The 27,119-nt window shown below is 45.1% G+C and overlaps 1 protein-coding gene across 1 annotated transcript in view; it reads right to left on the reverse strand.

The window, feature by feature from the left end:
- The window catches only part of FLT1 (fms related receptor tyrosine kinase 1), a 106,271-nt gene extending 98,478 nt beyond the window's left edge, over positions 1-7,793 (reverse strand). Inside the window, 1 exon segment of the mRNA XM_068672339.1 lies at positions 7,483-7,793. Coding sequence (XP_068528440.1) covers positions 7,483-7,540 — 58 coding nt within the window. The 5' untranslated portion in view covers positions 7,541-7,793.
- Positions 7,794-27,119: the final 19,326 nt, after the last annotated feature.

Here is a 27,119-nt window from a genome sequence, read left to right on the forward strand (position 1 = left end):
GCAAAACACTGGGTACCTAAAAATAGAGTGCGTACAATTCTGATAGCACTTCATCAGCGCAGCAAACCCTACCATGCCAGTGTGGCCAATAGCTGTAAATATAAACAAGCATATTCCCCCAATATTTGCCACTCATTTGCTAAATATTTTGCCAGTATCTTGCCTAAGTAAGCGTGGCAAAGGTGTTTGTTTCATTGGCTATGTAAGGAGAAAGTCATTAACAAAGAAGTTAAACATGTCACAAACATTTTCCCCCACTGAGCATATGAAATTGGAAGTGGGAATCTGAATGAATAACCTAATGCCTCCAGTATAACCCCCAATGGGACCATTACTGGAAAACCAGCTCAGGTCATTGTGGAAGAGAGGCAGTTGCCACTCCACCAGAAATGATGCTGTGTGGTTGGCCACTGGAATTCACCCGGGAGGATGTTTTCACAACTCCACGCACAACTAAGCCTGTGCTGCGCACAGGATCCTGCATGGCCCTATACACAAATAGGTGTGGTGGGCCACCAGGTCTGCCTGTCACGTGCGGACACATGTCCGTGCTTGCTGCCCCTCTGCTCCAATTCCACCTTGAGAGGTCCCAGCATATAACCATCAGTTCAATGCTTTCATTTTGAGGAAAATTTACTCCATTAACTAGTGCGGTAGGAAAGTACTGATCCGGTATAAAGGCAAAGTGAGCATATTAAAAATACACACAGAAATCATTTTAAATTCCTATATTTAGGAATTAAGGGGGTAAATTTTTTGACCAGATTCAACTTCTTTACCAACTTGATACTTCAGATTTGTTACAGATTCCCTGGCAAGACAAATTCAGCAATAAAATAAGATTGAACGGGAAGATTGATTCATATAGAAGTCTGAGCAGACAAACTGCCTGGCTGCCAGTAATCTGCTGGCTCAGCCAGCAGCACAGGCCTACCAAATCCATTTGGGACTGTACTGTTCATTAAGCTGTGCGCACAGGAATAAATTCAGAACTAAATTAAATAAAACTTAGAGCAAACTGCAGGATTTCCACTTCGCTCAAGGCTGCCAATTATTATTTCCGATGCTCCATCATTACAGCTGAACTGTCCTATAACGCTCCAAGAAAAAATAAAGAGACAGAGTTGAAACTGACTTTCCATCCACCCTACTTTAACCTATAGAGCAGAGTTACAGAGCTCAAAATAAGAGAAAACAACTAATGCAGAGGCCATCCTCTATCTTTCTTCATTACAGAAGTCATCCCTCTTGCCACGGGCTGCCCTGAGGACCAGCCTGAGAGCTTTTGTGAAACAGGTCACTGCTCCATTTGGCCTTGGTGGGCTTTTGGACTTTAAACCAGGCAAGGTGAGGACAGCACTAATGAAGCAAATTGGACCATGTTTGGTTTTTCTGGCATGCAAAAATTGCATCCTGATGAATGGGTTAAGAGGCTAAACCTATATTACATTTAAATGGGATGTAAAATACAAAGTTTATGGTAGGTACACATGCAGAAAGTTTCTGGTAAGCATGTATATGGCTCAATTTACATTGAGAAATTATAACCATTAGTACTTATAGATTAGGACAAAAGTGAATTACAGTGCTGCATAGAACAAAGAAAAGTAGGTTTCCACCCCAAATGCTACCATCATGAGAAAAGAAGAAAATTATCGTTATATAGCATAATGCAATATAATTCCACCATGGTATATCCATTTGCCATAAACATAGGTAACACCTAAATTTTGTTAGACTCTAACTTATTACCTTGACCCTGAGACCTATGGTCTCTTAGTAAGTCATAGTGGGTTTTAGAGATCACACTTCCAAAAAAATTTGTCTCTGGAGAATGTTATGAGGTAACTACTTTTCTTGCAAGGTTTCTTGAATCTCCCCTGAAGACCAGATGTTGGACACCACCAGAGACACAACGCGGAGCTACAGAGAGCCCTTGTCTGTTCTTGGATGGCAGCTCTCACGCCTCTGTTAACATTAATCCGCAGTGACCCTGATGAGAGGTTTTTCCATGAAGGAACGACAATGGGAACAAAGGGAACAAATTCCTCCATCCCGTGGCAGAGAAGAATCCCACAGGAAGGACGCTTAAGCGAGCTATGTGAAATTGTGGAATTCCTCTCACGAAGCGCCCTCGTGCTCATCCCTCGCCTCTCCCCACGCACTGAGCGGGGGGTCCTGTTCCCAGGGCACGGGCTTCCCAAGGGAACTTCCGAGGAGCGGACATCTGCTCACGGGTCCCCGGCTCTGCTTTGCCACAGCATCTTCAACCCATTGAAATCCTGGACACAGTTTCTTCCTAAGCACTTCCTTGTCCTCCAGCTGCTAGAGTGGTAAAGAACACCTTGTTTCAAGGCAATAGCTCCAAGGGTGAGAATAAAACTTAAAAGGGATTTTAACAAGGTCCTTAAGGTCACAGATCAGTGGATGCTAGAAGAGTACCTCTATCATCTAGAGAAATATTGGAGTCACATAAACATAAAAATGAGTCTATCTTATCGTGCTGGAGTGTCTTTGGGTGACTTAACACCATGGGTACGGACCAAACAATTTTGCTATTCGATGGATTTGGTTTGATGGAAAAACAGCAGTGACAGTAAAACCATGTCATCTGAACATGAACCACTTTCTTCTCCATTAAAGGAAACCAAACCGAATTCTGGGAAAGATGATGAATATATCGGTTAACCATTGTGCAAGAATCAATCACCATCTTGAGCAATACAGATGTGTCATGAGCAAGATCCTCTTCCTTGTCTTCGTTAGTGGCACATCAAAAACTGGTACATCTCTACCCAACATGCCATCAAAAAAAAAAAAAAAAAAAAAAGGCCAACAACCACCAAACATCACCAAACATGGCAACAGAAGAAGTAGTCATCTACAGTCCCAGTCCAAGTTCTCCGTACATCCTGATGGTTCAGGGCTTACATTTCAGGCAATAGTGCCTCTGACATATAGTTTCTAATCTTTTCTCCCACACTCTTGTATTTCTCAATCTTTTACAACTTTGCTTAGCTGCAGCATGAATTCATTCTGTCAGTCACAACAGGCATGATATAACCACAGGGATTTTTGCAGTGCTGACCTCTAGCCTCAGGGGAATGAAACTGAACTGCATCTTGATACAACTGTGGACACCTTCCTGCCCATCCCTGAACCAATTCTAGGATAAGCAGTTCCCACATGGTAGAATAAGATGTCAGACTATTCCTAGCCAGGAGTACTTGAGGAAGGTTTTTTCCCAGTTGAAAGACTATGTGTAGTAAGTATGTATCACAAGGACCAAGGGAAAAGAGGCTGGTGCTGTCCACAGGTGGAATTCATGCTCAAATATGCACTGAAACATTTCTACACGCTCTTACAAATATCGATTGAGAAAAAAAACAGACTGCTGGGGGGAAAAGCGGGACAAGAAGTTGAAGCACGCCTGAAGGGAGCAGTTTGCTGCTTGAAGGTGTCCCACCAAGGGGAGAGGCTTCCCTCCAAGAGCAGAGGTGGCCATGGTGGCTGAGCATCCCGGGCTTTGCAGCAAAGCTACTCTTGCAGCAGTCTGGCTTTCCATGCCTTCTGGGGCTGCAACAGGAAGCCTCAGTCCCTAATTTTAGGGGATTCAAAGGAGGAGTTTTGCTGATAAAGCCCCACCGCAGCCCCACTGGATACATATTTTTGAGACACCGAACCTTAACCTTCATCTGCTGAGCCTCTTCCTTTCCCAATCTCAGTTGGACACAAAAACTAGCAACTTGATAAACATTTCTGCTTGAAGTTTCCAAACCACATTAAAGTGTAAGGACTCAGCAACTGCCCTGAAAATCTGGACAATTTCCTCTTCTCCTATACACCCACACAGTGTGAAGGGCTACTGGTTTGAGTCTTTGAAGCATCTGACAAAAATAGGCTCAACTTGTTTGCTATTGTTCACATGTAAAAAAACAAAACACAAATAAAACCCCCCAAAAATCAAAAAAGCACCATCAATCGTCCAAAGCACAATCAAATCTCCAGATCTCCCCAGTAATTATTATTTTTTTTTTTTTTTTTAGGTTTTAGATGTATTGGGTGCTTCTAGATGTGAAGATCACAGTTGAAGGCACATGCCAAGTCCTGATTTCCTCAGGCATGAGCCATAAAGCTGGAACATGCTAGCTTAGCCCAAAGGAATTGCTTCAGATTACACCACCTATAAGAGGAAGAAATCTAAATTTCCGTAGAGTATGTGAGCAAAGCACCTGTTTGGTAAAGCATTCATAAGTGATGCAAGTGACTTTCTTTAGTAATGCCAAAAAGCATGCCAGTACATGCATTTTTTTTAAATCTGTGTTATACAACAGTGTCTAACTCTGCCTAACACAAACGTAGTATGAAATTTTTAAGGCAGCCCAATTTCCATGAAGATCCAGAAGTGTGATAACCATTTTTTCAGCACTCTGTTGAGATTTCTAGCCTTAGTCCTAGGTTAGATCACTGTAGCTGCAAGGCTGCACAGCTGTTTCAGCTGAGTAGTCAGATCAGATAGAAACCTTAACATATGAACTTCAATTTGAACAGCACTTCCAGGGAAGTCAGGTTAGTTATTGTAAGAAATTAACCTCAACGCTGTTTAGATTTGACCTGGAATTTCTTCCTTCATTTTTTCCAGCTGACCATGAAATTGAAAAGTCCATCATTTGCTGGAGATTTTGATGATCTAGTTCCAACTGAAATAACTCAGGCTTGTATAGCACTGTCCACAGATAAGATTGTAATAGATTCTGTTTATCTTCTAGCCGCTAATTGTGAGGTATTGCAGGTGTGTTGGCAGCTGGAAATAAAGCTGATTTATCTGTCTCATGTTTCTGGAGAAAGAGGACACATAATCCTTGATCCAGCCTGCAGAATCTGATCTTTTTGAGGTTTAAATCCAGTCCTTCAGATTCCTATGCACTAGTGATAAAACCTGTTGTGATATAAAGTCTGCAATTGGGAGATCAAACCTAAATAAGGCACCAAAGTTTTTATGTTGACCATTACATATCCAGTCTTTAGCATAAAAGTGTGCAATATAATTTGTGGAATACATATATACAAACTATACAGGAAATATATGAAAGATCTGTGAAAAACAGAGACAAAAAATATTGTTCTTTCTCTGATAGTTAAAATGCAAATGTGCATAGAAATATCAGGGGGCTGAAGTGCCCAAGACTCCCACGTTAAAGCATATGTCATTTCTCAAATGGGAACTCTTACGGCTTGTAATTTGCATGTTGCTTTGGGGAAATTTGAATTACTAAATAGCCATAAACAAGCTAGAAGATCTCTTTCTGTCTCTTCCTTATGAAACTCTCTGTGGTAACTCCTGAACCACTGACTCATTTGTCAATCTTCTCTGGTACCTATCAGTAAATGGAAGCCCAGCAGACACCCGCAGACTGAAGTTCAAGAGTAGTCCATCAAGAACACTTAAAAAGGGAAGTGCTGAACAGCCTCAGTAAGAGTTTCGGGTAAGCAGTGAAGGAACATGAGATGTGAAGGAGCACATAGAAAGTCGCATAGCACAGAACATCCCACCACTTCACTGATGGCTTTGAAATGCTCCATGTAAATGCAAGTGTAGAGAGTTTTACTACTGGCTTAGAAGAAACATGATCAACCAATATGGGATGTCCAACTAAACCTGTGCAAGGACTGTTTTCAAAAAAAAAAAAAAAAAAGGAAAGAAAGAAAGGAAGAAAAAAATCAAAGAGGTTGGAAAAGTCTGAATTCTGACTTGGAGCTCAATTTCTCATAGTTTTAAGGGAGGAAAAATATAAGTTTCCAGCAAACCAGTTGCAAAGGCACTCAGCCGAACAGCAGAGAAGCTCCTCTCCAGTGCCTACTGGCCCTGAGCTGACCCCAGGACGTGCGTCCCCACAGCCCAGAATCCAGAACACCAAGGTTTTCCCATTGGGTTTTTCCCATTGGAGTTGGTGTAGGGTGTACATGCCCGACAGTCCCTGGAACAGGAAGGTGAACTAGGGTCTCGTACAGCACAGATCACAGAGTCCACCTTCTCCCAGGGCAGTGGGTTTGCCACAGCTTGCACAATGGGAAACCTTTCCGACAGGAAAGAGGAAGCCGGTGCCCCAGCGTGGCTCGGCACCGCGGGAGCCCTTGTGGGAGAGGGACACCGAAGTTCAAGCTCAAGCTGTGAAGGAAGCCTGGCAAGGATTTGAACCCACATTTCCTGTAGCCAGGGTGGGTGTCCCATGCCTGTGTCTATTTCAGTGTTACTCCAAGGAGGGCAGAGGAGCCTCCTTGGCAGAGAAAAATAATGTGGGGAAGTCGGCACTTTCCTGAGGAAAAAAAAAATAATAAAGAAGACGAAGAAGGAGAAGAAGAATACCTATATATCTATACCAAAGTTGATGAATCAGCACTTCCCGAGCCGGAAAACGTCCCGGCGGCGCGGCCCCGCCAGCTTCCCCCCCCCGGGCAGCACCGGCAGCGCCCGGGGAGCGCTCCGTCCCGGGGGGGCGCGCCTGGCCCCGCACGGCCCCGGGTGGCTCCCACGGGCTCAGCGGGGCTCAGCAGCCCCAGCCCACGGCCACCCGCTTGGGTCTTTGCCTTCTCGCCCCCTCCCGGGATTTGCGCGCATCGCCGAGCGCGGAGATGCTGCGCGCAGCCCGCGCGGAAGAGCCGGGAGCACCTGGAGACCCCATGCCGGGAAAGGTTGTGGGGACAGGGATCTGGTCCCGGAGGGCTGCCCCGAAGTGCCGAGGGACCACCCTAACTCCACCTTGCTCCCAGGTGACCGGCGAGGCAAGGCAGGGGGACACGGTTCCCATCGCGGAGCTCCGACCCTGCGGGGTCGGCTCCTCTCTCAGGAAAAGAAAAAAGAAAAAAAAAAAAAAAAGAGGAAAAAAAGGAAAATAAAAACAACTCGGGGAGAAGAAAATAAATAAATAAATAAATAAAAAAAAAAAAAAAAAAAAAAAAAAAAAAAAAAAAAAAAAAAAACAGCTCGGGGAGGAAAAGCAAAGCTTTGCGCCGACCCATCCCGGCACACGCAGCCTTGCGGGATGCAGGCGCGGCGAGCGGCTCCATCCCGCCCCCGGTACGGCTCCGGGAGATGCCCCCGGGGCTGGGAGGCAGCTGTGCGTGGGGTTTTTGGCCGAGGAAACGGGCACCTTTTCCTCCTAACGGGCAGGGCTGGGAGAGGCTGACCCTCGGAAACAAAGCGGGCTGGAAAGGAGCCTGCCCCGCAGCCGAGTCTTGTTTGCTTGCCGCGATGCACCGGCTCGGACATGGCTCGGAGGGGAGGCTGCTCCTCTGGTTGCCTTAGGATTTTGGGGGGGTCTCTCCAAACAGCCAGCATCTCCTCCCGAGACCCTTCCCCGGGGTGGGGGGACAGGGACAGGGGCAGGTGCCCTCGGACCCCCGCGGAGGACGCGTCGCGGCGAGCCGGTGGCTGTCCGGAGAGGGATGAGGGGGGGACAACGGGGGTCGTCGGAGCCTTACCTGCGAGCAGGAGGGCGGCTGCCAGCAGCACGGTCCCTGAGAGCGGCTGGCGGGGCATGGTCCTGCCCGCGGCCACGCAGGGCTCTTCCCTTGCCCGCGGCGGCGAGGCGGCGGCGGAGGAGCCGGCTGGGCTCCGACGGGCTCTCCTCGGTGCCGGGCTCCTCCCGCGGTGGCGGAGATAACGGCGAGGCGAGGGATCAGCATCCAGCGGCCCCACAGCCCTCCACGCCCGCCCCTGCCCGCGGAAAGGGAGTGTCCGCCCTGCTGCCAGCTTCACCTCCCGCGGACATCAATCCCCGGCCAGCCCCGGCCCCGCTGATTTATAACTTCTCCACCCCTCGCCGCGCACCCCCATCCCGCCCCTTCTCACCCCCCCTCGCCCCCGCCCCACATCCTCCGCCGGCAGCACGTCCTCTCCCCGCCCGACGGCAGCCGCCGGGGGAGCTCCCCCAGGGTCTCCCCGAACCCCGATGGGGGGGCACGAACCCCCCCGGGACCTGGGGTTGCCTTCCCCGTGAGCAAACGTAGCTGAGGATGTGCCAGGAGCCCGCCCTGCCAGCTCCAGTGCTGGCTTTCTCTGCCCCTGGGACGTGCAGGTCTGAGCTGGGAAGGGAATTCTCCTCCCTGAGCTCTCACCTCGTGTGGTCCGTATGGGATTTTTTTTTCTTTTTTCTTTTTGGGAAAGGCCAAGGGGAGCCTGGCAGCAAAACTCAAGCCCCATCTTCCCATTCATCCCCAGAGAAAGGCTATGGGGTGAAAGGCAGGTTTTTGGCCTGACCAGTTTCATCCCTTCCTATATTTTTACAATATGAAGTAAGCCTCAAGAGCATCTGCAGGAGGCAGGTAGATGTGATCGCCCACAGTTTAAGGAGAAGGAAATGGAGGCACATGCAGCCAGTCCAAGGTCATAGGAAGCTGGTGACAAGAGCCAGAAATAGAGCTCAGATCTCCTGTGTCCCACCAGACCATCCTGTGCAACAAAAAAGATGAGAAGTTGGTGTTGTTTTTAACTCGAGAGCTGTTTAACTTTCAAGTTTAAAGTCGGTGAGAATGCTTCCTGCATGCTTCTGCCCGACTCCCATTCACAAGTGACACCCTACGCTAAGAATTTAAGGCTGCGTTTTCCAATCTTCCTGCTCCCAGCTGAGACCTCGAAAACAAAACAGCGATGGAGACCTTCCCCCTCGTCTGCTCGCACCGTGGGGGAAAGAACCCAGAAGCTTCTTTCCCGAAGAGGATGACTCACGAGACATCACCTCCTCCAGAGGAGAGGACAGCAGCTGGGAAAACAGCCGACCAGAGAGGAGAGACCAGGCAGAACTAGGACACTGGGCATCCTGACAGCTCAGACCCCCTAGGAGCAAGGGCTCCCTGTGGAAGGGGCTGAGGGAACTGGATGTCCCTGCCTTTGACCTACGCGGTGCTGAGTACGTGCTGAGTCTGAGATGATGCAGGCCCCATCGCGAGCCCGGCAGCCATGCCACACCAGCTCCCCACCCTCTTCACACCTCCTACATCACAGCTGCCTTCAGTCACGGCCCTCCAAAGACCACAGCGCTCTGGCAAGGCGTACCTCCTTCCTTCTCCAGGGGATGTCATCAGCTCCTGACCCACCCAAGGAGCCGAGGAACAGGGAGGGCAAACCTGAAGATCTTCTCATAAATCCTTATCATGCTTCTTATGCTAAAGCCAGGGAGAGAAGAGTCATGCAGGAAGGTTGGGAAGACCCCAATAATGAGACACAGGGATGAAAGAGGATGCAGGCGTTCCCATGAAGCAGAATGAAAATGCAGAGGGAAACCTGTGCCTGGATGAAGGGCATCTCTAAGTATGCAGACTGAAGCAGCTGGGCAGTGCAGGTGTGAAGGCGAGGGCAGTGTGGAAGCTGTTTGCCCTTATTTTTGTGTACCACAGGATAATGGCAACACCATTATCCTGAGAACATATTCCATACAGCAGTTTAGGTGCTATGGCCATACAGATCCCAGCCAGCCACAGACCCCTCCCAGGCAAATGTTCGTCCTGCAGGCAGTATGAGCTCTTTACACCCAGGACCTTAGGCCTAGGTGTAATGCTAGGAATCGGGTAGCTTATGTGTAGGACAATTTTTATCCTTTGGTGTTTTAGGGGCAATTACGTTTCCTTCAGCTGTGAAACGGTGCAAATTTCCTTTTCCTAGCATATGTTAGAAAGACTATCACTAAAAACTCAGAAGGAAACCAGCCAAATTTAGCAGCTGAGAGTGAGCCCTCTTTGAAATGTATCAGGCAAACATCTTTGCTGTTCATCTGCTCAGCCTCCAGCACTCCAGAAGCTGTGACAGACAGGGAAGGAGCAGCCTTCCCAGCAGACAACATCAGCTTGTCATGTTTCCTTGCAGCCCTTGTATTGTGGATGAATTTTGCCCTGCTCGGGGGGGGATGATGGCTTCTGCCAAGCCTTTTGCTTGAACAACTCCTACATCTGGCACTGAGGTGGTTGAGTTGTCGAGCACCAGCTCCCTGGCACGTACCCCTTGCCCCTCCCTGGCTAGCAAGACTCGCTGGCACAGCACAGAAAGTGAGCAATGGGAAATCTGATTGAAAAGACGAGTAATTGGGGCTTTCAGCTGGAAAAGGGTCAAACCCAGCTCCTGGGGCAGGCTGCGAAGGAAGACAGGCACCACCCGGAGCACACAGGACCTCTCAGAGATGAATGTTTAACCAGCACATTCCCTCTCCCCTGCTCTCTGCCAGTCTTTATGACTCTTGTGTGTCTGGTTTCAAGAGCTAGGTGGGGTGGGGAGTCCTCTCAACCCGGATATGACTTAGCCAAGTCACTGGGACACATCCTGAGGCTGTGGATTCTGCTCCCCGTTGGAAGCAGGACACTTGGAACATCCTGAGTTGAGGCTTTAGCCAAGTCCCTTGGGAGGAATCGTGTGGACAGTTCCCGCGGACCTGGCAAAAATAAAGAGCCTGGAAAATCCCACTCACACCAGTAGCTGCTACCCTCCCAACCCAACCTGACTCTTTCCAGTCGTGGAAGTGATTTTTTATTTGCATTGGTGCTCAGAGTATCTCCCAGTGGCACCGGTTGCAACGTTCAGAGTATTACACAAAAGGTTACCCCGGCACCTGTGCAGCAGGTGCCTGCCCTCAGAAGACTTCGTGGGCTGGAGATGGAGCTGGGGGACCTAATCATTTCTGCTTGATCTCTATACTCGTAGCAGAGAGGTAGAGACCTCGCAGGAGCAGCCTAGATTGTCTCAGAGATGTTCCCCAGCTCCAGCTGTTGGAAGAGAGGGAAGGATGTCAAAGCAGAGCAGATTGGATCTCCCTCTGCAGGTCTTCCACGGAATCTGCAGCTGCCAAATAACTTGTAAGAGACAGTGTGCTGCCGGGACTGAAAATTTAAGCAAAGCAATATTTCAGCGAATCACCTGAAAACAGTAGAGCCAGCAGGTGAGGACCCAAAGCTCCCTGCCCACCAGTGGGATCCCCGTCCTTCCCCGTGCTGTAGTGCCCTGGCCCTCAGTTGCGCTGACACAACAGTTTCCGTGGCTCAGTGGAAAAAGAGTTTGGTGAAATAATCCAGAATATAACTTGGATTATAACATGGAGGGCCATTTATAACCCAGATCATTTCATGAACACGGCTTACAGCACACTCACACAAAGGGACACAGTGAACTGCAGCAGCTGGAGGAATATCAGAGATTTTTACAGGGAGACTGCCAGCTGGAGCAAGATCCTGAGTCAAAAGGACTGGGCATACTCTACCCAGCACCCTTTACTGTCTCTCTTTTCTTCTCTCTTTTCAATTAGATGTTTTCAGTTCGCAGTATTTTAATGTCCTCTAGCTCCATCTCCCTATGGCAGGCACAGCTGAAGCGACACGTTATCAAGTCAATCATTGCCATCATCATCATAAATCTAGCTGCTGTTATCCAGATTAACCATGGATGAAGAAGAGGTGGCCACTATATTCAAAGCTGCATTTAAACCAAAGTAAGGTTCCTTAATTTTCTTCAGTACTGTGGGAAGAGAAAGCTGAAAGTCCTTTTCCCTGCATCACAGTTTTTGTGTAACAGCTACTTGCTTAACAGGCACGTGCTTGGTAGGTGTAGGCATAGATACGAACTGCAGCTGTGGATGGGCTTTCCTGGCCTCTTTGCTCTGTATCTGGTCAGGGTGTACGCCCAGGTCAGCTGAAATCTTCAGTAAAGGCTTAGTGCTTGCAGGACAAGCTCACAGCACCACTGCCCAGTAGGGTATGACAGCTCAGAGCACGGGTTGTGTCACCTCTTCATCCATGCTTCTCGCCCACATCAAAGCCAGGTCTAATTCTGAGGGCGGACAAAACAGGCAGCTGTCTAACCACAGCGAGAAAGGAGAGGTAACAGAAGCTCATAATACATCGCTGCTCTTTTTTTTTAGTTATTATAATCAGTCAACTGGCACAAGCAATTAATCAGAGGTGTTACTGGGAGGTTAGAAAGCTAATTAGTAAGACCTCTGGCAATCCCCCAGGACATCCCATCATGGCCCAGAGGGTGCCCACATCGAGGTTTTTTGGCTGAGTTTAGGAATTTAGCTGGCAAAGTCAGACCTGTTGCTGATAATAGCTGTTGTGGGGACAACTAGAGGCAAGGGGTTGCCCCTCTGGTCCTTGGGGATGCTTTCTGCTGGAGTCTGTGCCACCAGTCCCTGCTCGTGCTGTGTGGCTGCCGTGCAGCAGCAGCAGCTGAGCCTGGTCACGTACCTACGTGATTTTGACTCTGCCCTCGGGTCCATGCGGCAGGATGCCGGTGATTTCGCCCCCCTCACTGAAAGCAAACTCCATTACAATACACGTTTTCTTTCAAAATACTACACAATTGATTTTATATGTGTATTCAGCAATATTTTGCTAAACAGGAAAAAAAAAAAGGAAAAGAAAAAAAAAAAAGAAAAAGAGTGGAACAAGATTTTTTGTCCCTGAAAAAAACAGAAAGCAAGCACAATAGAAGAATGCCAGTAAGCATTTCCACTACATGCACACGTACGCGGGCCAGACCCCCCTCGCAGGCAGGCACACCTGCATCAATATGGGGGTGACCTACTTTGGGACCAGCTGAGACAGTGGTAGGGATGCAGTGCTGTCAGCTGCACCCCCCAGGGTCCTCAAATCCAGTCTCAAACCATCACTTCTTCCCTTTATCTGGAAGGATATATATGTATGCCTTTCCCGAAGCCATCGCTACGTGAACGTACCAGGCAAAGTGTTTAGAAAGAGGCAAGACCACATGAAAGGAGCAAATGCATCTCATCCATGTGGAACCGGGCCAAGGTCACTGCATTTCAGTGGGAAAGACAACCAGAAGGTCAGCAAAAGAACCACAAAACCAAACCAAAACATGTCAAAAAGGGTAAACTACCCAAGAAAATATTGGGCCATGAAAAGAAAACCAGGCTTACAATGAAGAGCTCTTTTCCTCTTACCACCCCAAACACTCGCCCCTAGAGGCTGCGTTTCCCTCCCCATAATATAAACCAGGCCTCTGAACCAGGAGCCTGTGCAGCTGCTGCTTGCAGAGGAGCTGGTGACTCAGGGATGTGCATGAATGTCTATGTCCTGATTATTTTGGAACAAGTCGGATACAAAATGTGAACAAAAGCAAACAGCTCTCCGACCGCAGAACCGATGTTCACAGGAGCATCCTGGGAGCCGTACTGGGAAATGTGGGATACAGGCAGGGCTGTCAAGGTCCTGCAGCACTGGCACAAAGCGTGTGGTTGTCCCACATGTCCCAAACAGCAGGGCTGGTGGGATCCTTGCTCCACATGCTCCTTCACTTACACACCTGCAAAGAGAGCAGTTGCAGGAGGGATGATTCAGGATGCAAGTTTGGAGCTCTGGTGACATCCGACTAAGTTAAATCAGCAGTGATGTGAGCCCGTCAGACAGGCAGGAAGAGAGAAAGAGAGAGAGAGAGAGAGAGAGAGAGAGAGAAAGAGAAAGAGAGAGAAAGAGGAAGAGAGAAAGAGAAAGGAAAAGAGAGAGAAAGAGAAAGGAAAAGAGAGAGAGAGAAAGAGAAAGAGAGAGAAGGAGAGGGAAGGAAGGAAGGAAGGAAGGAAGGAAGGAAGGAAGGAAGGAAGGAAGGAAGGAAGGAAGGAAGGAAGGAAGGAAGGAAGGAAGGAAGGAAGGAAGGAAGGAAGGAAGGAAGGAAGGAAGGAAGGAAGGAAGGAAGGAAGGAAGGAAGGAAGGAAGGAAGGAAGGGTCTGCTGCAGTGTTTGCCCAGAGTTGTGCTGGCTCCAACTGCAAGCAGGATGATGCTTTGCAGGGGAAGGCTAACAGGAGCTGCATCACCTGGGGGAATTAAAGAAGCTTCCCCTGTCATGCACAGAGATTTGTCTTTTCCTTAATTCTCCAGACATAACTGAGATTTTTAGGACAATCGTTTCAAGATAGGTCTTTTCCATGATGGTTTCCTTGAAAGTAATTTTAAAATGTAGAGGGTAAAACAAACAAAACAACAAAAAAAGTAAAGAAATGAAACCGGCTAATAGGAAAAGTTAAAAGGCTGCTTAACTTTCAGTTCCACAAGATACTTGTGGTGACGAGGGAGGTTATTACCTGGGTGATGCACGCTATGAAATTAGCATCTTTGCCTCCTTTGGTGCAGCAAAACCATAACTGGCGGGTCAGCACAACGTGGGGGCAGAAAAGGGTTGCCTGCTGACTCTGCAAGCCTCAGGGCTGCCCATCTGGAGCTGTGAATCCCCGCCTGGGAATGCTCCCTTGTCACCAGGTCCGGCGGGCAGGACCCAGTGCGGGGCTAGTGGGGAGAATGGTGTGTGCCTAAGCTCAGCTCACAAGTACGGGGAGCTGCTTGTACAGTTTATGTGTGTCCTTACCTGAATCTGAGGTTTAGGGTTGTGCAAGAATTAAGGCCAGCAGAGAGGACCAGAAGCTTTCGGTGGCAGGACCACTCCCGAGCTCCCCAGAGCCTGCACTGATTTCTCACCAGCCCCAGTTAGGGGCAGCCAGGGAAGGCTGAGAAGCCAGCAGCCAGCTGCACTCACCAAACCCACCCCCAAACATCGCATGGCGATGAAGAGCCCGTCACTTGAAGGGCGGGCGCGCCATGGGATGCTCATAACACCATGGGATGCTCATACCACATCACACACACGGAGCCGAAACTCCCCCTAAATTCTGCACCTCCACAGGCCCTACTATACCTCCTTCCCCCCCTGCAAACCCTGACAGCCCCTGCCGGCTCGGAAAAATCCCTTTCCAAGCCCCATTACCACGCGTGGCCGGGGCGGAGCGGGGCGGAGCCGGGCTCGGGTCTTCCCCTGCTCCGGGAGGATGCGGAGAGGAGGCAGTGCCTCTCCCCTTCCCGAGAGCCTGCGAGCCCAATTTCCCGGGGTGTGGACGATTCAGCAATAAAAAGAGAAACGCACGATCCAAGTTAATTTTCCACCCCCGAAAGGAAATGCTGCTTCCTGTATTATGCAAGGCCGGTGCCAACAGCACTGACACAGGAGTCTATTGTCCTGTTCACAAAGCCGTGGTGGGGAAGGACGCCTGAGAAAATAGTCCTTGTGCAACAGCAAGGAGCTTTTGATCTTTGGGGGAGGAACATTTAAAAAAAAAAAAAAAAAAAAAGGAAAAGAAAAAAAAAAAGAGAGAGAGGTGGGGGCCGGCAGGGATGCTGCGGGCGGGCAGCGGGTACCGGCCCCGCTCGGCCCTCGGGGATGCACCGAAATGCCTGCAGATGCCTTTCCTTCTCCACAAAAAAAAAAAAAAAAAAAAAAAAAAAAAAAAAAGCCATCGCACGGCTTCAACCCCGCTTCCGACGTGTGCGAGCCGAAACAAAACCACCGGGGATGCGGAGCCTCTTCCTGCCTGCCCCCCCAAGGCTAAGTGCGAGGACCCGCAGCCCCTCCAGCACCGGGACGAAGCTCACGGGGCCCCCCCGCTGCTGTCCGGGGTGTCCCGGTCCCCCCACAGCCAGCCCCGGCCCGGGGACACCGTGGCCCCCTTCCTCCCGGGGGAGCCTCGGTGCCAGGGCCAGCTGCAAGCCCCAGCAGCTTCTTAGCAGGAAAAGATCAGTCACATCTGAAAAGGAGCCGCGCTGTTTGCAAAGGCACTTTGGGAGGCATGCTTTCCTGCCAGAGGCTTTAAAAATATAATGGCTTTCTTTCCCTTAAATAAGTAATAATGGCTGAAAGGCTTCAGTCCTGCTCTCCAAGGATCCATCAGTCCAAAGGAGGATATTTGGATCCTTGGGTGCTTGGGTTCATTCAGTGCTGCTGATGCTATCCCTTGCTGCTGATTCATTGTTAAATAAATCCTGAAAAGTTAATCTTTCCTTGAAAGAGCTCTCAAAAGAAGAATTTGTATTCTTAAAATAGTTCTTATACATTTTCTTATTAATTCTTATTAAGGGCGAGTTCCTGCCTTTCCTAATAGGATAAAGAAACCATTTCCAAGGAAAGTCTATACCCAGCAGGAGCAGCAGGGTCAGGCTCCTGCTCTGACCGTTTTCTGGCAGCTCTGTCTGAGGGATGGAGTTGCTCTGCCCGACTCATTACCAGAAAATGCAAATCGTTTTCTTTAAATGTGTCTGTTTGTCATAAAAACGAAAGCCTAATGTCCCTCTTCACACATGTAGATGGGCTGATTTAATGACATTTTGGGGAAAGAGGGTACAGGAACCCTTAAGGGTAATTATATAAAACAGAATGGGATTTCTAGGGTCCAGGGGCAGGGTTAATTTAAAAAAAAAAAAAGCTAAATCTGGCTCATTTTTGTGTGTGTCTGTTTTGCTGTGAAAACAAAACAGAACAAAAACCCCAAGGCAGAGCAGGTCACCTGGGTTTGCAGCAACTTGCAAGGTGCTGACTGCTGAACACAGCTGGTTGGGGATGATGGTGAACATCATCCTACATCCTACATCCTACATCCGACACTACAGCTGTCTTTGCCTCCCTTCACCGAAACCCAGGTTTGGGTCTGCTGTTTCTAACACTGTGCCCTACTCTTGCCTATGGCCCTTAGCCCCCACATAATCCCAGCTCCAGCAGCTTTTAAGGCTGTCAGCACACCAGCTGCCGGAGAGCAGGCAGGAAAAGCCGTGCTCCTCCTGCCTGTGGTGCTGCCTCCCTTTCCCCAGCCCTCAGATGTGGGCAATTCGAGTTTATCTCCCACAGACTCCACCATAGACTTCTGTTATCTAGGACGAGCCCCAGAGGCACAAATCCTTAAAGGCATTGAAGTGCCTAACTCCCATCAGGATGAGGGATGGAGTTGTCTAAAGCCCGCTGATAATCGGCAGAGCTGCTCACGATTTTTGGAACAGAGAGCACGTAAGTGCCTACGGGCTGCCACGGGCTGCTACGGGCAGGGCTTCTCTGGTTACTGCTGCTGCTGTTGCTGCTGCCATCGTTCAGCATCCGTGCGTGATGTACTCAGGCTGATCACTGGGTATCAGACGATCCGTACTGAAACTGCTAACACCAAGCCAGGGAAAAAACATCCAGCCCAGCTCAGGTCCCAGTTGGGAACAGGTTGGAAATGAGAGGGATGCCCTCCTTGCGCCCGGCTGTGTCTTACGTGCCTGAACTCTTCGTGGCAAAATACGAAGTGTTCTTTCGAATTTAGAAACGTGGGAACCAGCTAGCCTCTGCTAGTCATCTCCGGCTTTACCCTGGATTCAGCCAGCAACGAAGTTAAGATGTCCATCATTTTGGTGAGATGGATGAGGCTTATTAAGAGAGGAAATAGGCACAGCCCTAAGGGATAGGATATACCAAATGAGCACCTAAAAATAAACTCTTTGTTTTTCCTGTTCCATGAAAGCTATTGTTGAAGTTGCCACAGAAATATTTCATAACCATGAAACAAAAAAAACACACCCAGGAGGTAATCTCTCCTCTACCTGTGATTTCTTTGTACAGTACAAACTATAAAAAAAAATCAGTGTGTTTGAAATGATCAATATGTCTGGATGGGGAAAGATTTGTAACTGTTCACAATCAATATGATCCCCCCAAAAACATCACCATCGTTAACAGATCTAATGCAAACACTGTAGAACATGATCTGGCTGTAGTTGTCAGCTGTCTGCTTTGTGAGAGGTAAATTTGTGCTAACATTGTAATTTTAGAGGTCCCATACAGACGAAATGATGTGCCCAGTTATACACAGCATAAGTGATGGTGTCAGAAAACAAATTCTCTCGGTCAAGTCGTCAAAAGTACCCCTCCTGCAGACAGACACGTTATTCAATCCCCTTCAGTATATATCAGGCTCCAGCATTAGAAATGCAGTGCTGTGACCACAGGAATGACGGAAACCTGGTTTCCTATGTAGCTTGAGGTTTCGGTGTTTGAGAAAGTGTGAGCTCTGTTCGATGCTTTTCCCATGGGCGAGCGTTCGTACGGCATTTAAATGCCCAGGGACTCGCTGATGACTAACAGGGTACGAGTTCACACCAAAGCCTTTCCCTCGGTTGTTTCCCTTATGGGTTGTTGTCTTTACTTTACCTGGCCCCCATTTTGATGAAATCTGCAGAAATATAATTGGCTTTAAAACCCATTCCTTTATATCAGCTTTAATTATACTGGAATGCATATTCCAAAGTGCTTTTTTGGTGAGGTAGGAACCGTGTGGGTACACACAGGTGCTCACACAACTCTCATTTCTTTAGAAAACAGTGCTATATGCTTACATTTTCTGCTGTCCCTGTTCTTTCTATGCTGTATCAGAACCTTATTCCCCCACATTAGAGAAATTACTCTTATTTCCAGCCTAAGCAAATTAATTCCAAGTTTACAGTTTTCTGTTTTTACGCTGACGTTGTCTTTCTAACTTAAATACCATCTATTTACTGGTATTTACTCCTTGATAATTATTTATTTCAGATGCAATCAGCTTTATTTTTATTATAACTGCCTCCTTTCATAGGACAGGGTTGCTCTAGCAGATGCTCCCTACATCTACCCCAGTTTTAACTCATTTTTCTTGAGAATACAAAAACACCACAGCTTTTCATGGAAATTTCATACTGATGCATTGTGACCGTTCTGAGACACTGACTACATCCAGATTTTTTTGCTCGGTCATCACCAATGTATGATTGCCAAACTGACAGCAGATATACTTGAGGAGTCAAAGCAGAACTCACTGAACCATCCTACTTTCCGGTCTCATGGGGTTGTGACCATAGCTTGGCTCAGAGATTTTGGTGAGTTATTTTTAGTGTTATGTACAGAAATATTTCACTTTGAAATGTGGTTTTATTGGAAATCTACTCTCTCCTATGTATTTATAGAGCAATTTGTAATGCTAGAAAAGGATCAAAAAGTTTTGTTTCACCTTGCTAAGGAAAGAGATGGGCACTTGGCAGAAAAGAAGAGCAGGATATTTTAAAGTTAAATAAAATAAAACACACTGTTGTATTAGGAGATAACACTCTGGAAATGTAGCTGATAGAGTTTCCAACCATCAAAATTGCAGTCTGTTTCAGAGGACAGATGCCCAATTGAAACAAAAAGCAAGGTGTCTGTGAAACCCCAGTCTATTCAAAACCAAATACGTGGATCTAAAAGTGAATGCTTGGTTTTGTGACTCACAGGAAATGTACCTGCTTGTTTTTTCTGTTTCTCCTCCCACTGGAGGATCCTGAAGCTCTTTCAAAGAATCAACAGATGAAAATGTGCAACATTTCTGTAAGGAACATGCTTTGTTCTGAACCAGCCTGCTTTTTAGTGACTACATCCTGTTGAGGGCATTAAAAGGCTTCCCCAGCCTCTGTCCAGGATGGAGAGCTCCCTGAAGCTGAAAATGTGTTATGAAATATTTTTTTCCCCTCAACTCTGTTGAGAGGAATACTTTGTGTTCCTTTGATAACCCTCACCAATCTGGCACACACACAGGGCTCAGTTTGGTGCCAAACATAGGTTTCTAACCCCACCTCTAATAACCTGGGGCATAGGAGTCATTCACCAAGGGATGGTGTGGGTCAAGAATGCCCAGGTTCCGCAGGAGCAATGTCTAGATTTCATGAGAGATCCAATGCCTAGAGTTCACTGGGGCCTCCACAACTCCACTACATCTCCAGATGCCAGTGTTTGGACAAGTGAATTGTCCCTCAGGCTTTCTTATCGACATATCTCAGAAAGTTCCATCTTCTGTTCTGGCTCATGTTACAGATAAGGCACTGCTGAGTTCTTTTGAAATTTGTTGTAATTTAATACCACTTAATACCTGATACTTTCTAAGGAATTTACTTTCAAAGGCATTTAGGCCTAGATTTAGACTAAGTCCTTGCAACTGATGTTTTCTACTGTCTGCACACCTTTGAGGGCCTAGAGGGAAACAGCAGGAAACACAAGGCCCAGAGACCAAAGGGGGCTTTGGCTTGCCTGGCTCAAGGATGTGATCACACCTGTGGGTGCAAACAGACCTGGACTCACAGAGGTAATATCATTAACCTTTAAACTGGAAATGCCAAGGAGATGAATGAGTTCAAGTGACTGAATAAAGCCCGCTTGGATCTGGAAACAACACATATATGTTTGGTTGAGGCTGTTCCTGAGCTACGTGTAAGGCACCCTACTGCAAACTGTTGCATGGACCGTGCCTGGCCTCAAGGAGGATCTGCCTTCCAGGCTCTGGTGTTTGGTGGAGATATGGTTTTTTGTGTTTTCTCAGTAGTTTTCCCTAAGCACAGGTGGGACAACACTTAAGTTGGAAGGACTTTAGGTTGCATTTCAGCAACCAAGTCATGTCAAAGGTGGTGAATGTAGCTGCTTCATTGTCAACTAGTGGCATTCTTCCTGGAAGGTATGAAAACAGAAATTCTTCCTGAACTTTTTTCCTTCCCAAGAAAATGAGTTTAAAAACTCTGACATTGGCTCTCCCATCTCTTTTGCAGTGATGAAGAACCTTCTTTTGTGAGTTTACTACACCATTTTGCCAGCACCACTAAGATCTTCCAGCAATGTCTATTCAGTAGAATAGACTTTAACTCTTAGTGAAGTCAGCATCAATACAAAACAGGAAGGGAAAGTAATTGATATTGATTTTTATTCCTGCTGAAATCTAAATTGGATGTAACTTTTAATCCATGAATCTTGACATAAACCACTGACAAAGTTCATCAATATAATGGCATACCACAACACCTAAGATATTCCCGAGTGTATTGGTATGGTTGTTGCCTAAACATCATCTTTACACCTATAAACTGAATGAGGAGTGTCTGCTATTTTCTTTTTCTTTCCCATTTAACACTCTGTTTAAGGGTTGTCAATCTTTTGTTAATGCAAAGAATACCCATCCTTTTTAGAAGAAAAGAAAATCTAAAGAGAATTTCTTGGAGGGTTGTTACATTTTTTTTCCACTTCAATGAAAAGTAGGCTGAGATGCTTTTATGTTTATTTTCCTCTGATTCTCTTGGCTTCCCTGCCTGAGAGGAGAATTTGTGTGTGTGTGTTCTGGCTGAAATATGGAAATTAAAATTATTCTGTGGTTTACTTTTTCCAGAATCAAAATTAACTCACAGGTAGTAGCTTGAGGAATTGCGGTTGAAGAACTGATCTTCCTTATTTTTAAATTCAGCCTGTGCTTCCCTTATTTATCGTAAGTTGTTTCCTTTATTCTGCTTTGGATAATATTGCAGAAAGATCCTCTGTCTCTGAACAAAACATAGCACACAGTCAGATGCCACTGTCACTTTGGTCACCTTTCCTTGCCATTGTGTTTACAACTTCCTTTTATTTAACAGAACAGAGACTTCATGATGTTTCCTCATCACTGCCATACAAACTTTTAAGTGTTTCCCCATAAGTTAATCTTCACCTGCACCATTCCTGTGAAAAATAAATAAATAAATAAATAAATAAAATATTGGCATCTTGCACTTCAATTGTGATGGGAAATATTACAGCGTCTAGTATGGTGTTTCATTTTTGGTTGGCATTCTTTAAGAGTGTTCTTCCCTCAGTCTCTCTCTCTCTCCTGTTTCCAAGGACTTGTCTTGTTTGGTAAGGCTTTGAAAGCCAGGAGCCTGCAGATATGACAGAGCATTTCCCTTTTCTCTCTTTCACAAGTGACTTCTTTGGTTACATTTTCATTATATTACTTCATTTTTTATTTTTATTTTTTGTAGTGCTTTTTTGTTGTTGTTGCTGCTGTTATTTATTTATTTTATTTCATTAATTGCTTCTTTACCTTAAAGAGATTATGCTTCCTTTCTTTGGTTTCCCTTAGTTTGCACTGTTCTTAGTTGTCTAGACTTCAGTTGTACTTACCTAGAAACGACACATGGTTATTGTGGGGTCAAACCTATCATTGTCAGCTGAAAGAGACCTGGCTTTTTTTTTTTTTCTTTTAAGGAAATAGAAGGACAAGAAAAATAAATGTCCATGTAATAAAAAAATGTCTGTCATATACAAGAACATAGAGCCTGTACCATCTGGATAAAGTATCATAAGTACACATTTATCTTTTCCTTAGTCTCTCTTTCAAATTGCTACAATTACAGAAGAAAAATGTCCAGGTTGTAAATCACTTCACCCTTTTAAATGTAATGATTTAAATCTTTAAAACTTTTAAATAGCTTTACAAACTACTTCCTCGAAGCTATGCCACAGCCACTGCTCCAGAACATAGCAATACATCATTTTATGCTTTTCTGCATGGTGTTTTCAGCTACTAATTAAAAAAGAAAACATGAAGTATGCTGGCAAACAGCAGTAGCCCTGGGCACAGAGACATAAAACAATAGTAACATGATTGCTATGGAAATGGAAGTAGTCATTAAATAATCACAGGGAGAGAAAGATAAGACTAGAATCAGAGTCAAAGAACATGAGAGAAACTAATGCAGCAGAAACAGGAAAGAAGGAAAAAAATAGTCCCATAAAAATCAACTGAAAATACTCTTTAAATGATTTGATGGTTAATAGCAGGCAGATGAACCAATCAGTATACTTTTTTTCTTGAGAACTATGGAAAATATATATTAAAATCTACTTCTTCTGGTCAGATAGCTGGAAATTCCTAGAGACAACTAAGCAAGAATTCATATTTTCCCTCTTCCAAATCCCAGAATTTCATTTAGCCAACAGCAGTTAATAATGTACTTCTGAGCACTGTGAGCAGAATGTACAGAACAGACGTTACAAACATCTTTTATTTAAATATCTGCTTGCCCACATTCATTTGTACTTATCTTTCTCCTTTTTTGAAGAAAAAGGCCAAGAACAAAAGCTATTTATCCTTTTCTAGCCAAGAAAGACTGGAGATACCCACAGATCCATGCTGCTGTTGGACCACTTTCCCTAACCTAGCACGAGCTTCTTGTTCAACACAATTTTATTCAACTGGCCAGATTCTTGAAAGACATTACCCACCTCTTGTGCCTTGTAACTAAAACAATTTATAGCAAACCCAAATTTTGGTACATACAGCAACTGGTAATAAAAAATCAGAAACTCACATGCCCCTCCTGTTCTGCTGGCAGTGTATCACTGCTAAAGGACCCATAAGACTAGAACAGAACTTGACAATTTAAAATGGGTTTAAAAGCTGGAAGGAAATTAACTTCTTTTGGGTTAATTTCAACAATAGTAGTATTTATCTGAGTTTCCTTTAGCTTTAAGTTCACTTTAGCTTAATTTCTGGATTATAATACTGAAGAACTTAACAATATAGAATTTCAAATAATGCAGTGTTCTTTTCCAAGTAATACCAAGTAAGTTATATTACCATTGTCAAAGATGCTTCCGCAATATTTTAGAGTAATTTCATACTTGTCTGTATTTCACCCTCACAGGGCCCTCTTCCAGCTCTGTGCATTCTGCCAAATGCAATTAATACATCAGAAAAAATACTAAACATATCCTAATTCAGACACAACCAACATAGATTTAGATTAAGGATGTGTCCATGTCTCCCTAATCAGTATCACAGTGCTGGAAATGCATTCTACATCATCCCCTTGCCAAGATCTCCACCGAGCCAACTCTCATCCTTGAGTGGATCCTACTCATGCCACCAACAGGAACACCCAGGTGGCTGTGTGAGTCCACCTGATGTTCTTCCACAAGGTCCTCCATGATGTGGGAGTAGCAGAAGAGGTCAGCATCAATTTTGATGACTCTGTGCTCTGTAATCAACAGCTGCACTGCCTTTCCTTTTCTCTGTTGCGTGTTTACATGTTTTAATAACCTAAGTGACCAATGTTTGCTTTAGCTGTGTTTTTTTCTTCTTTCTTTTTTTAATCTGGTTTATCTGCCCTTCTCTCTCCTCCCTCCCCCTAATTAATCAAATGTTATCTAGAGCAATGGATCACCGGTGGATTTCCCTTTGGGCCCATGAAATTCAGTGGAGGAGCTGTAAGAACCTGCAAACAATAGAAGTGCCTTTATAGAGATGGGAACAATCAACAAATGATGGGCTTCTGGGTTCTTGTGGGGTCTTGGCAATGATAAAGCTGTTCTATGTCAAATTCTCAGTCAAGAAAAACAAACAAATACCATAAAACTTTGTGTCAGAAATGTTACAGAAATAAATCTGAAAACACCTTCTAAAGGAGATCAATGTCATTATTGAGCTTCCTATACTGCAAAAGTATAGAAGACAGAAAGAAGGCTGAACTGAAGTCATCATGAGGGAGAGAAAACACCACTAATGCAGTGATTATGGTCAGTATAACAAATGTATTTGGACCATAAGAAAAATAAGATCCCAAAGCCAAACCTCAGCTTGGATACTGTGAGAACACCGATAAAAGTGACACCTTGGCACACAGTGTTAATGTGGTGAGGGAATGGATTCACCCATTAGAGCCAGAACTTCCACAAGTGAAGTAGTGGTGTTGGGTGCTCCTAACTGTAAGTGTCCACCTAGAAGTATATTAAGTGGACCAGATCTTCAGAAAGTGCTGGGTTATGAAATTCAAAATTTTTGGAGACTGTCATGTAAGCTGCCTACAAAATTAGGCAATAAAACCATCTCTGACAATCTGTAAACACTGTAGTTACTTCATAACTTGTTGAGCAGCAGCAGCAGGGGAGACAGAGACGACAGTAATGTCAGGAGATAAGACTGCAATAGTGGAAAAGAGTAGTCCCTGACTGTAAAACAGATATTGGTGTCAGCCAGGAAACTGTTGAGCTAATGAGGAAGAAACTTAAGCAGAAGCATAAAACCTCCTCTGTGGCAGCCCACACAGTGACTGTAGAATCGCCCTTTCCATTCCTGCCAGCAAAAGCAGTAGGCTCTTCACCTTAGAGTTTCCGGCAATTAACAAAATAAAACAAATCAAACCAAAATAAAAGTAGAATGGAATGGAAAGAAATGGAGTGCACAGGTTTATCAGGGGACCCCAGAAGGTTCTGTTTCCCTGGCTAGCACTGTCTGGTACACTGTAAGCACACTGTAAGATGTGATATTTTATCCTGTAACATGGCTGCAAAAGCTTGACATCCTTCCAACTCTCCTGAAATCCTCTTGTCATTTTGATAATTCCTTTTCTCCTGTATTGCTAGTCTAAAGGGATAGCAGAAACATTTCCATTAGATGTAAAATGCAAGTTAGGGAGAGGAATTTGTAAAAATACTCTTAAAAAGTCCCAGTATCTCCTGCTTACCATTTTTGCTGTCAGAGTGACTATATTATTTATTATTCACTATGTCTTCACTCCCTATTCCCCTTCCTTTAGATGCATAACTTACTGTCCATTGTCTATCTGACTGTTTTTATTTTACCTTTCTGTATGCTCTCTAATATATATAAATTTGTGTGACATCTCTGTAAACACTTTGAAAGACCTTTAGTGAGCCTCTCTTTGCATTCCTTTTCTCATCGAAATCCACCCAAGTGAAGCCTACTGGAGCAGCACCGCAAGAGGCAGTAGCAATACAAGACTTCCATTGAACTTCTTATTTTCTGAAATAATACAAAACTCTACTTTGTAGCCTATTCTAAAGGATTAATAGAGTTCTATATAACTTTTTCTGCTTGTGCACCCTTATCTCGTGGCAAAGACCTGTAAGAAGAGACACAGGCTAAGAAGTTCATACTGAGGTTCTTGTCTTATCATGAAAACATTTCCTTAATTCTAAAGGTGCTAAGAATTGGCATTGTTAAATTAAGTTAATGGGAGGTGCAAATGTTCTGCATCCTTTGGAATAACAGGACACAGTTATCCCCCTGGTTGTCTGGTTTTAGATATCTACGGCTGAAGCAGTTTTAGACAGTATATCTTGCAGGGTCAGAACTCAAAGAAGGTAAGCCAAAAGGAAGTGGCAGCTGAAGTAAGAGGTAGGATATAGCCTCAGAATAAAAGGGATCAGCGCAGCATATTTTTAGATGCTTGGGAATGAGGCCCAAAAAGAATAAAACTGTGCAATCAAGGACACTGCTTCCCCTTCCAATCACACACACACTCTCTATATTGTATCTAATCACTCGCAGTTATGGAGTCATTTCCTTAGGAGTTCTAAGGGAACCACGTTAGGATTCCAAAATGTGTAAGCAACGCATTAATCTTACTCTATAGAAACCCACATCGGAAGTCCCTGATCAAAATGTTCAGCAGTTAGAGTATGGTATCATTCTTCCAGTCCCTTCACAGTTTTTCACCTGGTACATTTTCCAAGGATAGACATTAGCCTAGAAAATAAAGAGAATTTATATTAAGTTGGCCCTAAACTGACAATGAATCCTTGCATGAATTCATAGTCACATTAAGGAATATATTTAGAGACAAGTAGAAGGAATTTTGACTAATTTGTTGTTTCTGAGAAAAGGATTGTAGAAGGAAGAGTGGGTGGCTGAATAAGATCCCACAAAACATTCAGAATTTATGACATAAAGGCAAATGAGTTGAAAAGTGAAGTGAAAACTCAGTGTGTTATCACTGAGTCACACATTGAGAAGTACTTCTATTGACACATAACATATAAAATATCAAAATAATAGAGTATAATGCCAAGAAATCCCTTACAGAAGGAGCAGAATGTAAGAGGCTTTAAAGTCATTATGCATAAAGAGTAAAATCATGTAACAACCACACAATCTGGTACTTATGCTGTCATAAGGACAGTCAGAACCAAAAATACAAAACCATTTAGAAGCAATTGCTTGTGGACAGAAGCAAAGCAACCATATCTTTGTATTTTTTGTTAGTATTAATACCCAAAAATCCACAAATCAGTACAATTTTAAATGGCTGCCCTCTGAATGTCTGATAATACCAGCAAGACATATGCTACAACACAGCCATTTAAATGTGTATATTATATATATGTACATATATATATAGGGAGGCCATATAGGGAGGCATAATGGTTGTTATTTCACTTTTAAAAGTCACTGCACCCTAGGGCACAATTAACAGGCAATAAATTCTTACATGCTACTGAAGTTTAGAGATTAGTGTTTGCCAGTCAGAGCATGGAAAAACATTTACACCTAATAAAATAAGGCTGATTAGCTGTTTAAATAATAGGAAATGTCAATCAGGGACCACAAAAGGCTATGAACAATAACTCAACCCATCACCAGAAAATTAACTCGTGTTTAAAGAAAAGTCAAATACTAAACATCTAAAAGAGCCTTAGGGGTCTGCCAAGTCATCCAAAAGAGAGGGA

The sequence above is a fragment of the Anas acuta genome, chromosome 1 (assembly GCF_963932015.1).
Source record: "Anas acuta chromosome 1, bAnaAcu1.1, whole genome shotgun sequence".
NCBI lineage: Eukaryota > Metazoa > Chordata > Aves > Anseriformes > Anatidae > Anas > Anas acuta.